This window comes from Pecten maximus, chromosome 18, assembly GCF_902652985.1.
Source record: "Pecten maximus chromosome 18, xPecMax1.1, whole genome shotgun sequence".
In the NCBI taxonomy this organism is placed as follows: Eukaryota; Metazoa; Mollusca; class Bivalvia; order Pectinida; family Pectinidae; genus Pecten; species Pecten maximus.
In genome coordinates, this window is record NC_047032.1 from 3,165,630 (window position 1) to 3,181,354 (window position 15,725).

A 15,725-nucleotide genomic window follows, 5' to 3' on the forward strand; every position below is an offset into this window, starting at 1 on the left:
CAAGTCCAAACTTCGTCCTCGGTTGATATTTTTTCCCGGTTAGTAAAACCATGTACCGACCTTATCAAAAGACTATGATTGTATACAAGAGACCCATGGGGCCTGCATCGCTCACCTGGATATCTTGCAAATATGAAAAAAGTATCTTGTAAGTTGGTTGTATTTGCCATCTGATTGCAATAATTAGTAAAAACAAAATTATCTGAAAAGCCCTGAATTTGGAAAGTTGGTAATACGGCTTTCTCTTTGAATTGTTACCTTCCAAGTTCAGAGATAAGAGGCAAGTATACGTTGATGGCCATACCTAATTTTTCAGCTGCTTCATGTAGACTCAGTTATAATTTGGTTCTTTGAGAGTTAGGTGTAAAAGGCACCAGTTATGATTGTATATAAATGGTTCTGTTGGGCTCCATACATGGTGTCTAGTTGACAGACCGTACTTCCGGTATCGTCCGGGGAGACGGTAACATATATCGTGTGGTCCAATAGAACTATTTCTCTGTCAAGAAGGAAGGTTTCGTGTAGAACGTTGTATCAATCGAGCTAACAATATATATACCATGTTAATACTTCCGTTTTCACTTAAGAAGTTATTAATGGAATCTCTCGCCCCTGTGTTTTTATGGAACGGATGCTCTACTTACAAGTATACCAAGCTTCCGTTTTTTTTTTGTTTTTTTTTTGTTTTTTTGTATTTTTCGGTTTTATAATGCTTCCGACAGGTTTAGCAATAGTTGTAACCGACGCAAACTCCTCTAAATCACGAAAAATAGCGAAAAACGTGAAAATTTGCGTAAAAAACGAGAATTTTCGAGAAAAAAAATGTATCGTTATTTTTGATAATTTTTGCTTTTAACATAAGTATACCAAACTTACGTTGCATGTCTGTAAATCGAGGTACATTTGTGAAGCATTCGCAAGATATCGCCGGGCTAGAGAGATTTCTTTAGTTCGATCGGTTCCGTGCAAGACTAGTAAGCCAGACGTCATGAGCTCGATCCTTGGCGGAGACAGTGATTTTTAATTTTTTAAACAGGACTTTTAAATTTCAAATTTAATCTACCATGTGCTTGGTTACATTTGTTTTGCCTAAGCTTGACCGTCACTTAGATCACAGGGGCATGTCTAGTTTTATATCAAACAATAGCCAGAAATACCTATATATAAAGATTTCTGGCTATTTTTAAATATACAAGTGAGACATGGGCGGAATGCTGACGATATTTCCTCATCTCTGGGTGCAGCTTCCATGGTCTCCATATATATATATAAAGACCTGGGTGGAAGTCTCCTGAATACGTAATATCCGGGAACCGCATTAAGTCTCTGCAATACTTCTTCGACAGGAGAGTGACTCGATGTCGTTTCCTCAAATGTGGATGAAGGATTCGTCTACTGCTTCTGTTGCCAATACCATTTTCAAAGTGGGTTTGCCCAGTCGGTCGGTACGTAAATTTCTCAATCGCGAAATATGGGGGTACTATGAGTCTTCGTGTTAACGCTCGACGTCAACAGAAAACTGAATCTTAGATAGGACGACGGGATGAAGTAAGTCGGAGCCCCACTCGATTTGCACTCTTCTCCGTCTATAATATAACTTCCGGTCACTCGATTTGTAGCTCTTCTGCTTCTGGAAGATCTTCTACTTCTTCCGTCTCGAAGCTGGAAGATTTATTTTCCAAGATGGCGGCAACCATGTTTTAAGTGTACGAGTGATGAGTGATTTATGCCACATACATGCACATGTTTGTGTCATAGTGTTTGAGAAAACTTAAAAACTTCTTTATTTTGGGTTATATTTTACCGGTTTACTCGATTTACATATAACGGAGTGCGATTCTCTTCTGAGAAGAGTGCAAATCGAGTGGGGCTCCGGGCAGAGACAAGTAACGGACTAATAAAGTGAAAGAAAGACAAACGGACAGTTCACAAATCGACAAAACATAGCCGACCAATTTATACAGGACAGGGTTCGTGAAGAACATCTTTTTGTACAAGTACTGCATAGCCAAGGTTTGACCTCAGTTGGCCATGGTGTCCACTGTTGTCAGGTCGGTCCTAGACAGGAATATGTATAACTAGGGATCAACCTACACATGGACTTTGAGAACTAGATGTAACAAACTTCAATTGTCAAAATCCAAGATGGCCGCCTGTCAGCCATGTTGTTTTCCGATAAGTCCCAAAATGCATTATGTGCGACTAGAGACCAAGGGAAACCTACATATGAAATTTGAGGAAAATCCCTGTAGTGCTTTCTGACAAATGGATAACAAACTTCAATTGTCAAAATCCAAGATGGCCGCCTGTCGGCCATGTTGTTTTTCGATCGGTCTCAAAATGCAATATACACAACTAGAGACCAAGGGGAACCTGCATATGGAGAAAGATTCCGTCAGTGCTCTCTGATAAATAGTGATAACAAACTTAAATTGTCAAAATCCAAGATGGCTGCCTGTCTGCCATGTTGTTTTTCGATTGGTCCCAAAATGCAATATGCACAACTAGGGGAACTTGCATATGAAGTATGAAATTTGAGAACGATACCTTCAGTAACATCTGAGAAATAGCAATAACAAGAATTGTTTATGGACGGACGGACGGACGAAGGGACGGACGGATGATCATGACATAAACTAGATTGGTCTTTGACCAGTACCTCAGCAAAAACTACAAAAAATAACTGCAATTCTTATATTAGTAACTATATAATGTAAAAAAAAGTCCAGTTTGATCTTGAATTTTTATTCAGACAATCTTGATCAAACAAGTTGACATATTACAGCATATCACAGAAGAAATATTTATATATTGTATAAATAAGGACATTGACACTAACAACAGAATCTTGTAACACTGGAACCCAAACTTCTTTTTGATACTAAAGCAACCAATTGACAACCAATAGCTTGAAAAATTGTACATATACTATTGTATCATTGTCATTACTCAATACCAAAACCAATTTTCACTTTAATAGGACAATATCTCAATTTTGACCAATGAAAAGGCTTCTTTATGGTTCCCAAGTAACGGATCTGGAAACACCTGATGGGTCATATTACAGGCATTCGTAAGTTACAACACATGATCTAGTTTGAGTAAAATTGATGTAAGAGACTGATGAGCTACACAACACCTGTGTATAGTGACCTGGTTACCATGGCAACCAAAATTTCATAAAAATAACCAAAACAAAATTTCATGTACATCAGTAATTCTACTCGTGGACCCCAACATTCTCGTACAGTTTTATTGAAATTGGTTCACAAGGTAAGGAGTTGCCACGACAATTTTTTTCTAATGACAGACAGACAGACAGAAAGACAGAGACACAACAGACAGAGACCAACAAACGGATTCCATTAATACTCTTAGATTCGTTGCGGAGGGTAAATCAGAGTAGCAGGACTTCTCACTTTGTAATTAGAGGGATACAATCTATTTGATATCTCACATAAATTCTCTCAAACATTACTGAAAACAAAATCTTCCACTATTAGAAGTATCTCCCTTTTACTGTAAACAAAACATACACATCTTAAAAAACCATTCTGAAGCGGTTTTCACATTATATATTATTAACTATGCAACTCTCACTCCATGAAGTTTGACTCTCCTTTAATCTGATTTAAACACTTGTTTTTTACATAATCAACTACCTGTCTAACAGGACTTTTCCCACAAACAATGGTCTGACACAGGTGGGATATCACTATTAGAGCGCATCTGAACACACATATTGCACTTAACTATCGGCACTAATCTTTGAAAATAACTTCCTACCTTAGCACCTGATTTTTAATCAGAATCACACATTTTCAATCACAATATTGACTCACTTGTACATTGTGGAAACACATGAAAACATGGCAAGAATTTGTTCACCATAATCATATTCACCATAATCATATTCACCATTATCATATTCACCATTATAATATTCACCATTATCATATTCACATTATCATATTCACCATCATCATATTCACCATTATAATATTCACCATTATCTATAAAAGAGCTATAATTATTCAATGGTCATTATTCTCAGACTCACTTCAAAATGAAGGTACAAGATTTTTTTTGTGACTTGTGTCTCCAAGGCCTTTCACTAATCTCCTGTACAATGATGTTTTTCTCGGAAACATTGATGGCTGGTGGTAGAATGTTTCCCAACATAATACCCTGTTAATGATGTAGCCATCATAATGAATTATCTTGTCTGCATCACACTGTAGCCACGACGAACTTACAGGAAATAGAAAGCAGCAAAGATTTATTCTCAATGTAATGATACATTCTATGGGAACAGACCACATGGAGTACTGGATCACAGCCCTGATGACATAATGATGACATCATGTATCGAGTCTAGTTGGTAACACAGAATCTGTAATTACAAGCCCTAATGACATAATGATGTATCGAGTCTTGTTGGTAACACAGAATCTGTCCGTACAAATGTTTCGAGGGATAGTTAGCTGGTACCAAAGAACCTGTCCTTACAAGTGTTTCGAGGGATAGTTAGCTGGTACCACAGAACCTGTCCTTACAAGTGTTTCGAGGGATAGTTAGCTGGTACCACAGAACCTGTCCTTACAAGTGTTTCGAGGGATAGTTAGCTGGTACCACAGAACCTGTCCTTACAAGTGTTTCGAGGGATAGTTAGCTGGTACCACAGAACCTGTCCTTACAAGTGTTTCGAGGGATAGTTAGCTGGTACCACAGAACCTGTCCTTACAAGTGTTTCGAGGGATAGTTAGCTGGTACCACAGAACCTGTCCTTACAAGTGTTTCGAGGGATAGTTAGCTGGTACGACAGAACCTGTCCTTACAAGTGTTTCGAGGGATAGTTAGCTGGTACCACAGAACCTGTCCTTACAAGTGTTTCGAGGGATAGTTAGCTGGTACCACAGAACCTGTCCTTACAAGTGTTTCGAGGGATAGTTAGCTGGTACCACAGAACCTGTCCTTACAAGTGTTTCGAGGGATAGTTAGCTGTTGCTGCTCCTCTTTGCCTGGTAGGGGAGTCTGTAATAATTGTCACCTGTCAAAAAAATCAAACATAAACACAATCAAATATGGATCCACATTTCAAATTAAAGGTGACGGGTATAGAGTAATAATAACAAGAGATCCCATAGTGATCTCGTTACCCATCATTCAATGGTCTTTATTTGTTCTCCCATAGTGATCTCGTTACCCATCATTCAATGGTCTTTATTTGTTCTCCCAGAGTGATCTCGTTACCCATCATTCAATGGTCTTTATTTGTTCTCCCATAGTGATCTCGTTACCCATCATTCAATGGTCTTTATTTGTTCTCCCATAGTGATCTTGTTACCCATCATTCAATGGTCTTTATTTGTTCTCCCATAGTGATTTTGTTACCCATCATTCAATGGTCTTTATTTGTTCTCCCATAGTGATCTCGTTACCCATCATTCAATGGTCTTTATTTGTTCTCCCATAGTGATTTTGTTACCCATCATTCAATGGTCTTTATTTGTTCTCCCATAGTGATCTCGTTACCCATCATTCAATGGTCTTTATTTGTTCTATGTAGGACTGATCTTTTCTCTACTTTTCATTCTTTCCTCTTTTGAGTTTAATAACAAGGAAAACGTTCATATGAAATCTTAGAAATATCTAAGAAGAATTTAAGAAATAGTGATGTCAAACTTCAACTGTCAAAACATAAGATGGCTGCCTATCGGCTGTTTTTGTTTTCCGATCATACTGAAAACTAAATGGGCACAATAAGGGACCAAGGGGAACCTACTGCTGAAGTTTGAGAAGATTCTTCCCGTTCTTCGACAACAATAACAAACTTAAACCATCAAAATTCAAAATGGATGCCTGTCGGCCATTTTGATTGTGTGATCAGACTCATATAAAATTTAATGGACACAATAAGGGTCCAAGGGATATGTACATGTGAAGTCTGAGAAAAATCCTCCTAGTATTTTTCAAGATTTGGCACAGTCAAATTCCAAGTTGGCAGCTTATCCATTTTATTTTACCTATCGGACTCAAAATTAAATGGGCACAGCTAGGGGCCAAGGAGAACTTACATGTGAAGTATGAGAAATATTCTTCCCGTTCTTCTCAAGAAACTAACTTAAACCATTAAAATTCAAAATGGTTGCCTGTCTGCCATTTTGTTTGTGTGATCAGACTCATGTGAAATTTAATGGACACAACTAAGGGTCCAAGAGAAACCTACTTGTGAAGTTTGAGAAATATTCTTCCAGTACTTCTAAAGAAGTAGTGATAGCAGGAATTGCCTACTCATGATTGACGGACCACAGACGTATACAAGGGTGATTTAAATAGGCTACCATCTAATGACGATCTCCTTAATACACTGATGTAAATCTCTGGTTAGCAAAATTCAATCTTTGAAAGCAGAATAATGATGAAAAATTTAATATTGAATCTACAAGCAAAATAAGAAATATAATAATAAAGTTTATCAAGTTCCTTTTTATTAATCTTACTAAAAGCCTTGTTTCCTATCATGGAATAACTATATTGTAAGATATTTTAATTTCAAACTAATATTACACTTATTTGACATTCTTATTTACCTTGTTGAAAACTCCTCGTCCAAAGTAATCCGCCACTACAGAAAAGCCATCTTGGGATCTTTCCAACTGTAATAACGTAATTAAAACAAAAACATTTCAAACAAAAGATTATTTATTGCACATTAAATTTTTAAGATTGTAAAGATTGCCAAATCAATGTCAACCATGTAAAATTTAAATTTCAACAATTACATCATGAACAATCTGTTAAAATCAGTCTTAATGTTTTGAAAGGTGACATAAAAACAGCAGTACAAAAAAATATTGCATCTTGCTAGATTCATTATATTACTGACATGGATTTGGACAAAAATGTTCACAACAATATGATATCATAATTCAGTTTCAACCTAATGTGGTTTTAAGAAAATCACCAAAATTACGTTATGCGGACGTACCTTATGGGGACGTACCTGATTAGCGTTATGGGGACGTAAGTGATTAGTGTTATGGGGACGTAAGTGATTAGTGTTATGGGGACGTACCTGATTAGTGTTATGGGGACGTACCTGATTAGTGTTATGGGGACGTACCTGATTAGTGTTATGGGGACGTACCTGATTAGTGTTATGGGGACGTAAGTGATTAGTGTTATGGGGACGTAAGTGATTAGTGTTATGGGGACGTACCTGATTAGTGTTATGGGGACGTAAGTGATTAGTGTTATGGGGACGTAAGTGATTAGTGTTATGGGGACGTAAGTGATTAGTGTTATGGGGACGTAAGTGATTAGTGTTATGGGGACGTACCTGATTAGTGTTATGGGGACGTAAGTGATTAGTGTTATGGGGACTTACCTGATTATGAAAGAACTCGTGTAGGTCTTTGCTCTGTTCTTGTGCTCTTATGATATCCATGATCTTTCTGGAATGCAATGAAAAATCATCACATCTTTATTTCTACAAATTTTTATATTTTCTGACTATTTAATTAGCAATTATAATTATGTTTATATTCACATAAGAAAGAGGACAGTTACCTGTTTTCTGGTGCACAAACTGGGCATTCAGAGTCATTCTCCGCATAATTCTCAAAACAGCTGAAATTTGAAATTTTATCATTAATACATTTTTTGTACACACATTTCATATTAAAGAATATCCAATCTAAATATAGCTATTTCAAACAACTTTTTTTTTTACCAATTCTGTAACAACTTATTCTCAATTTGATATTTGCAGACTTGGGAAATTATTTGTGACATCCCACAATTTAGAGGATTAACTAATAAACTCATTATTCATCTTAAAATCAGACATAAGTACATCTTATACTCAGTATTATGGCAAGAAATTCAAATCTTTAACTCTGCTTCAGGAACACTTGGTGACAGACAGTCTATGATTTAAGAAAAAATTCTCCTTTCTCTCTCCCTCTCTCTTTTCCTTAAAATTTCATAATTCAAGTCCAGTTATCCAACACTGGGTTATCTCCTTTTCACCTAACGAGACAAACATTTGGTTATCTCCCCTTTACCTAACGACACCAACACTGGGTTATCTCCCCTTTACCTAACGACACCAACACTGGGTTATCTCCCCTTTACCTAACGACACCAACACTGGGTTATCTCCCCTTTACCTAACGACACCAACACTGGGTTATCTCCCCTTGACCTAACGACACCAACACTGGGTTATCTCCCCTTTACCTAACGACACCAACACTGGGTTATCTCCCCTTTACCTAACGACACCAACACTGGGTTATCTCCCCTTGACCTAACAAGACAAACGCTGGGTTACCTCCCCTTGACCTAACGAGACAAACACTTTGTTATCTCCCCTTTACCTAACGACACCAACACTGGGTTATCTCCCCTTGATCTAATGACACCAACACTGGGTTACCTCCCCTTTACCTAACGAGGCAAACACTGGGTTATCTCCCCTTTACTTAACAAGACAAACGCTGGGTTACCTCTTTATCTAACGCCACTTACACTGGGTTACTTCCCCTTTACCTAATAAGACCATGTCTACTCACTGTTGATGGTAGGAGTGAGGTTCACACAGGAAATGTACAGACGGCAGTTCCAGTGGATGATTACATATATTACATTTGGAGGCCTGGAATATTTTTGCTCTGAAAAATTCCAATTCAACACAAAATTATACATTTAAATTAGATTTCTTGGAATATAATCTTATAATATAATAATTTAAATATTCCTTCAAGTCAAACAAACAGAATGACCATGTAATTTCTGCAAAGAGTTTCATTAATATGTACATCATGTATTTAATAGACACCTGCCTTGTTCAAACCTCTGTTAACTCTGGCATGCAGACACTTACATCAATTAATGATAAATCAGGCCTGATGTCATTATATTATTGAAGCGTTTACTAAACATGACTTGTTACAACTTTATTGCACACTGTCATACAACATTTACTGCTGGACTAGACTTCCTTGTATGTGTCTGTCGATCAAGAACCATAATCAGCTATCACTGACCTTATTCGAGCTTGGAAGGACCAGGTGAAAATATCTTACCATTATTTAATGTTAATTAGAACGAATCTTAAATACATCATATTCCAAACTTACGTAGTTTTCATTTCCTCGATCTGTGCACGTTTTTTCTCTGTGTCCTCCCTGTACTGTTTAATAAGACGTTCATCCTCGGCGATTTGATCATTTTCCAACTGCAGTCGTCTGATAATGTAATCCTGTAACAGACAAGATGTAAATAACTACTGTTTCCTCCCCCACAGATATACAACACCTACTTACTATATCTATATCCTATATATAATCATAAAACAGACAACATGTAAATATGATTTAACTTGTAAATGTCTTACCTTGACCACTGACAGAGTTGTGTCTTACCTTGACCTCAGACAGGGTTGTCTTACCTTGACCTCAGACAATGTTTTGTCTTACCTTGACCACTGACAGGGTTGTGTCTTACCTTGACCACTGACAGAGTTGTGTCTTACCTTGACCTCAGACAGGGTTGTCTTACCTTGACCTCAGACAATGTTGTGTCTTACCTTGACCACTGACAGGGTTGTGTCTTACCTTGACCTCAGACAGGGTTGTCTTACCTTGACCTCAGACAATGTTGTGTCTTACCTTGACCACTGACAGGGTTGTGTCTTACCTTGACCACTGACAGAGTTGTGTCTTACCTTGACCTCAGACAGGGTTGTCTTACCTTGACCTCAGACAATGTTGTGTCTTACCTTGACCACTGACAGGGTTGTGTCTTACCTTGACCTCAGACAATGTTGTGTCTTACCTTGACCACTGACAGGATTGTGTCATACCTTGACCACTGACAGGATTGTGTCTTACCTTGACCACTGACAGGATTGTGTCTTACCTTGACCACTGACAGAGTTGTGTCTTACCTTGACCTCAGACAGGGTTGTCTTACCTTGACCTCAGACAATGTTGTGTCTTACCTTGACCACTGACAGGGTTGTGTCTTACCTTGACCACTGACAGAGTTGTGTCTTACCTTGACCTCAGACAGGGTTGTCTTACCTTGACCTCAGACAATGTTGTGTCTTACCTTGACCACTGACAGGGTTGTGTCTTACCTTGACCTCAGACAGGGTTGTCTTACCTTGACCTCAGACAATGTTGTGTCTTACCTTGACCACTGACATGATTGTGTCATACCTTGACCACTGACAGGATTGTGTCTTACCTTGACCACTGACAGGGTTGTGTCTTACCTTGACCACAGTCAGGGTTGTGTCTTACCTTGACCACAGACAGGGTTGTGTCTTACATTGACCTCAGACAGTATTGTGTACTACCTTGACCACATTCAGGGTTGTGTCTTACCTTGACCACAGACAGGGCTGTGTCTTACATTGACCTCAGACAGGGTTGTCTTACCTTGATCTCAGACAATGTTGTGTCTTACCTTGACCACTGACAGGATTGTGGCATACCTTGACCACTGACAGGGTTGTGTCTTACCTTGACCACAGACAGGGTCGTGTCTTACCTTGACCACAGACAGGGGTGTGTCTTACCTTGACCACAGACAGGGTTGTGTCTTACCTTGACCACAGACAGGGTTGCTGTAGAGTTATGTGCCAGACTTTGAATTACCAACAAGGGAGGTAATAGATTCTTTTTGTCAATATCTGGTCCCTGGTTAAGGATACAGTGTTGTAATGGTCATAATGGTCATCATTGTCATCAATGGTCATCATGGTCATCATCAAAGTCACACAAAATACAAAGAAAGTTTATAACAAACACCACTAAACTCACACAAAATACAGAAAGTTAATAAAAGATGCTACAGCATTGACAGCATATGTACTGCTTGTCACAAAAATGTATAACTTGGCCACAACTGTTTATCAGACCAAAGGTTACATACATAAGACATATAGGGACAGGGAACACATTTTTTTTTCAAAGCGATACTGTCAATGCATTCTTTATCCCTTTAAAATTTAAGGCAAACAAATAGATCCTCAAACCTTTGCAAATACATGGCTCTTAAAGAAGGTAATTTGTGGTATTGTATTAAAGTATACCACAGCTGTTTCTTGTATTAATCTTTTGTCTGTGAGGTAGCTTGTTTAAGTGTTGTATAACAGCTGCCATGTATAAATATTTGACAAGGATACGTGAGAGAACCTCCATCAGCTGGGATTTACAGTTGTCTTCTTTCCTGGCAAAATACGACAGCGCCTGTACCCACAAGTTAGAATCCTGTCCCCTGTAATCCAAAATATAGAGTTACAGTAATACAACCCAAAATATAAAGTTACAGTAATACATCCCAAAATATAGAGTTACAGTAATACAACCCAAAATAGAGAGTTACAGTAATACATCCCAAAATATAGAGTTACAGTAATACAACCCAAAATATAGAGTTACAGTAATACAACCCAAAATATAGAGTTACAGTAATACATCCCAAAATATAGAGTTACAGTAATACATCCCAAAATATAGAGTTACAGTAATACAACCCAAAATATAGAGTTACAGTAATACAACCCAAAATATAGAGTTACAGTAATACATCAAATGATCTTATAGAGTTACAGTAATACATCAAATGATCTTATAGAGTTACAGTAATACAACCCAAAATATAGAGTTACAGTAATACAACCCAAAATATAGAGTTACAGTAATACAACCCAAAATATAGAGTTACAGTAATACATCAAATGATCTTATAGAGTTACAGTAATACATCAAATGATCTTATAGAGTTACAGTAATACATTAAATGATCTTAGAGTTACAGTAATACAACCCAAAATATAGAGTTAGAATCCTGTCCCCTGTAATCCAAAATATAGAGTTACAGTAATACAACCCAAAATATAAAGTTACAGTAATACATCCCAAAATATAGAGTTACAGTAATACAACCCAAAATATAGAGTTACAGTAATACATCCCAAAATATAGAGTTACAGTAATACAACCCAAAATATAGAGTTACAGTAATACAACCCAAAATATAGAGTTACAGTAATACAACCCAAAATATAGAGTTACAGTAATACAACCCAAAATATAGAGTTACAGTAATACATCAAATGATCTTATAGAGTTACAGTAATACATCAAATGATCTTATAGAGTTACAGTAATACATCAAATGATCTTATAGAGTTACAGTAATACAACCCAAAATATAGAGTTACAGTAATACAACCCAAAATATAGAGTTACAGTAATACAACCCAAAATATAGAGTTACAGTAATACAACCCAAAATATAGAGTTACAGTAATACATCAAATGATCTTATAGAGTTACAGTAATACAACCCAAAATATAGAGTTACAGTAATACAACCCAAAATATAGAGTTACAGTAATACAACCCAAAATATAGAGTTACAGTAATACATCAAATGATCTTATAGAGTTACAGTAATACATTAAATGATCTTATAGAGTTACAGTTATACAACAAATGATCTTATAGAGTTTATATATCACTGAGACAAAATATAGAGTTACAGTAATACATCAAATGATCTTATAGAGTTACAGTAATACATCAAATGATCTTATAGAGTTACAGTAATACAACAAATGATCTTATAGAGTTTATATATCACTGAGAGTAAATGTCCAGGAGTTCTACTTCATAAACGACAGTAAATCTCCCGGAGTTCTACTCCATCAACGACAGTAAATCTCTAGGAGTTCTACTCCATCAACGACAGTAAATCTCCAGGAGTTCTACTTCATCAACGACAGTAAATCTCCCGGAGTTCTACTTCATCAACGACAGTAAATCTCCCGGAGTTCTACTCCATCAACGACAGTAAATCTCCAGGAGTTCTACTCCATCAACGACAGTAAATCTCTAGGAGTTCTACTCCATCAACGACAGTAAATCTCCGCGAGTTCTACTCCATCAACGACAGTAAATCTCCAGGAGTTCTACTTCATCAACGACAGTAAATCTCCCGGAGTTCTACTCCATCAACGACAGTAAATCTCCAGGAGTTCTACTCCATCAACGACAGTAAATCTCCGCGAGTTCTACTCCATCAACGACAGTAAATCTCCGCGAGTTCTACTCCATCAACGAGAGTAAATCTCCAGGAGTTCTACTTCATCAACGACAGTAAATCTCCAGGAGTTCTACTTCATCAACGACAGTAAATCTCCTGGAGTTCTACTTCATCAACGACAGTAAATCTACAGGAGTTCTACTCCATCAACGACAGTAAATCTCCGGGAGTTCTACTTCATCAACGACAGTAAATCTCCGGGGGATCTACTCCATCAACGACAGTAAATCTCCGGGAGATCTACTCCATCAACGACAGTAAATCTCCAGGAGTTCTACTTCATCAACGACAGTAAATCTCCGGGAGTTCTACTTCATCAACGACAGTAAATCTCCCACTGGATATCTGCAGCATAATGAATTTCCAGAACATGTACATTATCAGAGGAAAATTCAAATTTCTTTTTACCTTGTATGTCCAATATTAGGGTTTTTTTGGTTTGTTTTTGTTTAACGTCCTATTAACAGCCAGGGTCATTTAAGGACATGCCAGGTTTTGGAGGTGGAGGAAAGCCGGAGTACCCGGAGAAAAACCACCGGCCTACGGTCAGTACCTGGCAACTGCCCCACGTAGGTTTCGAACTCGCAACCCAGAGGTGGAGGGCTAGTGATAGAGTGTTGGGACACCTTAACCACTCGGCCACCGCGGCTCCAATATTAGGGTAATGTTATCCTGATGTGACGGTACTAATAAACAACAGCCCCCCCCCCCCCCCCCCCCCCAACACACTGCTACTTACCCAAACTTCTTACATGTATCTATTACATGTACATAATCATCATGCTCCATATGGTACTGTAGAATCTGCTGATAGCTGTGTAAAATATAATAGAAATATAAAACACTACATCACATCAAAACCTTATATTTACACCTCTCTCTACTTTAGCTTAGTAAACTGCATTAACATTTAGCATAACACATTACATAGAATATCTCTGTATCCTATTGCATTCATACTACCGTAAATGCAATAAAAACACTGTTCAATCCCTATCTATTGTTCTCTTCAGTTTGTACATTTGTACTAAGAACCTTAACATCAAATATTAAAATGTTTTTGAAGTTTATGGTTGTTAGATTATAACATTAGAGAAAATTAATCACAGGTTTTCAAATTGTTTTACTGTGTTAAAAGTGCTACACTTACTACTACATTTTCTTTGTTCTAATTAAAAATAAATAATAAAAAAAGTGTAACCCATTTTCTGTATTCATAACAGCATTTATCAGACAAATTCTATTTAAAAAGCTGGTGTTTCAATTCATAGAAGGGTAAAAACTGATTGACTTTTATATAATAGGATCTAACAGCGAATAAAATGTACTAAAAATAGTTCATATAAACTTACAGATGGGCCTTCTCATACAGGTAAAGTATGCCAGCCTTGAAATTGTTCATCTGACATAGAACCAGAGCCTGGTCAAGGTCGTAACGGGCCTACAAAGGTCAAAGTCATGAATAAAATGAAGAATACTGCAAGAAGGAATAATAAACAATAGCCAAGGCTTTAACATTACGGTAAGGAAACAGAATTGGATATAACTTGAATGATTTGATAGCACAGGACTTCTGATAATCAAGTACAAAATTTAATGTACCTGATAGTTAAAATCACAAAATAAAGATCAATTATACAAAACAAGAGTCCCAAGGGGCCTGCATCATTAAACCTGGATATTTCAATGATCATAAGAAAACATTATTAGCCATTAAAAGAAATTATTTCTATTTCCCCTATTGGACTCTTTCTCAGTCACCATATATGCTACATTTGTTCCCCTTCCCCAAAGGATGCTTCTGACCTTTGGTCAAAGTCATTTCAGTCGTTCATGACTAGTAGCGATTATTAAAGGAAAAGTTGACGGACGATGATAAAATTTTATATCTTACGTCTGGATTCTTTAGGAGGTCCTCAGTCCTTCTCACCTTCTCTGTTTTCACCTAGAAAATTGAGGACAATGTGCATTCTAATTGTGCTCAAATTTTATAGCATGCCTTTGACAACACACACTTAAGTCAGGTCCAAATGGCCGCATTTATCATGATGAAATGGAAATAAGGCAAATGTTTTCTACTTCTCTCGTACCTTCACTAGCTTCTAATAAGAATTTCAACAGCTCAGAGTAGTGATCAACAAAACATGAAACTTTAAAATGTTTAAGGCGCAATAAGGAATATAATAAGAATAACTATTAAGACAATGTGTATTGTTTGAGGAAGTAACTGGATGCTTGTGAAAAACCACTTCTATCGATGGTTGGATTGCCTTCATATTACTTCTATGTAATTTATTAAAACAAATTCTATAGGTGGTACCCCTTAACCAAACCTGGAGTCCTGGTGTTGGGTAGATGTTTTACTGGACAAGCCTTATATACATATTTAAGTCGGTGCCCAAATAGCCACATTTGTCATGATGAAATGGAACTCAGGTAATTGTTTCCTACTTTTCTCGTATCTTTACAAGTCACTAATACCGAAAGTATTTAAACAGCCCAGAGCAGTGATCAACAAATTGTGACACTTAAAATATTTAAGGTGTAATAAAGACAACTGTAAGACAAATACAGTAGTTTACAATGTAATACAGTATGTA

General features: G+C 37.1%; 1 protein-coding gene across 2 annotated transcripts in view; it reads right to left on the bottom strand.

The window, feature by feature from the left end:
• Window positions 1-2,729: 2,729 nt before the first annotated feature.
• Window positions 2,730-15,725, bottom strand: part of LOC117316388 (vacuolar protein sorting-associated protein 11 homolog) — a 44,424-nt gene continuing 31,428 nt past the window's right edge. For both annotated transcript variants that reach the window (XM_033870929.1, XM_033870930.1), the window contains 11 exons: window positions 15,020-15,070; window positions 14,478-14,566; window positions 13,865-13,939; window positions 11,201-11,292; window positions 10,620-10,705; window positions 9,147-9,268; window positions 8,580-8,678; window positions 7,573-7,632; window positions 7,391-7,457; window positions 6,594-6,659; window positions 2,730-5,050 (listed from right to left, as the gene is read on the bottom strand). In XM_033870929.1, the coding sequence (XP_033726820.1) occupies window positions 4,976-5,050; window positions 6,594-6,659; window positions 7,391-7,457; window positions 7,573-7,632; window positions 8,580-8,678; window positions 9,147-9,268; window positions 10,620-10,705; window positions 11,201-11,292; window positions 13,865-13,939; window positions 14,478-14,566; window positions 15,020-15,070 (882 nt within the window). In that variant the 3' untranslated portion in view covers window positions 2,730-4,975. The remainder of the gene's footprint in view (window positions 5,051-6,593; window positions 6,660-7,390; window positions 7,458-7,572; window positions 7,633-8,579; window positions 8,679-9,146; window positions 9,269-10,619; window positions 10,706-11,200; window positions 11,293-13,864; window positions 13,940-14,477; window positions 14,567-15,019; window positions 15,071-15,725) is intronic.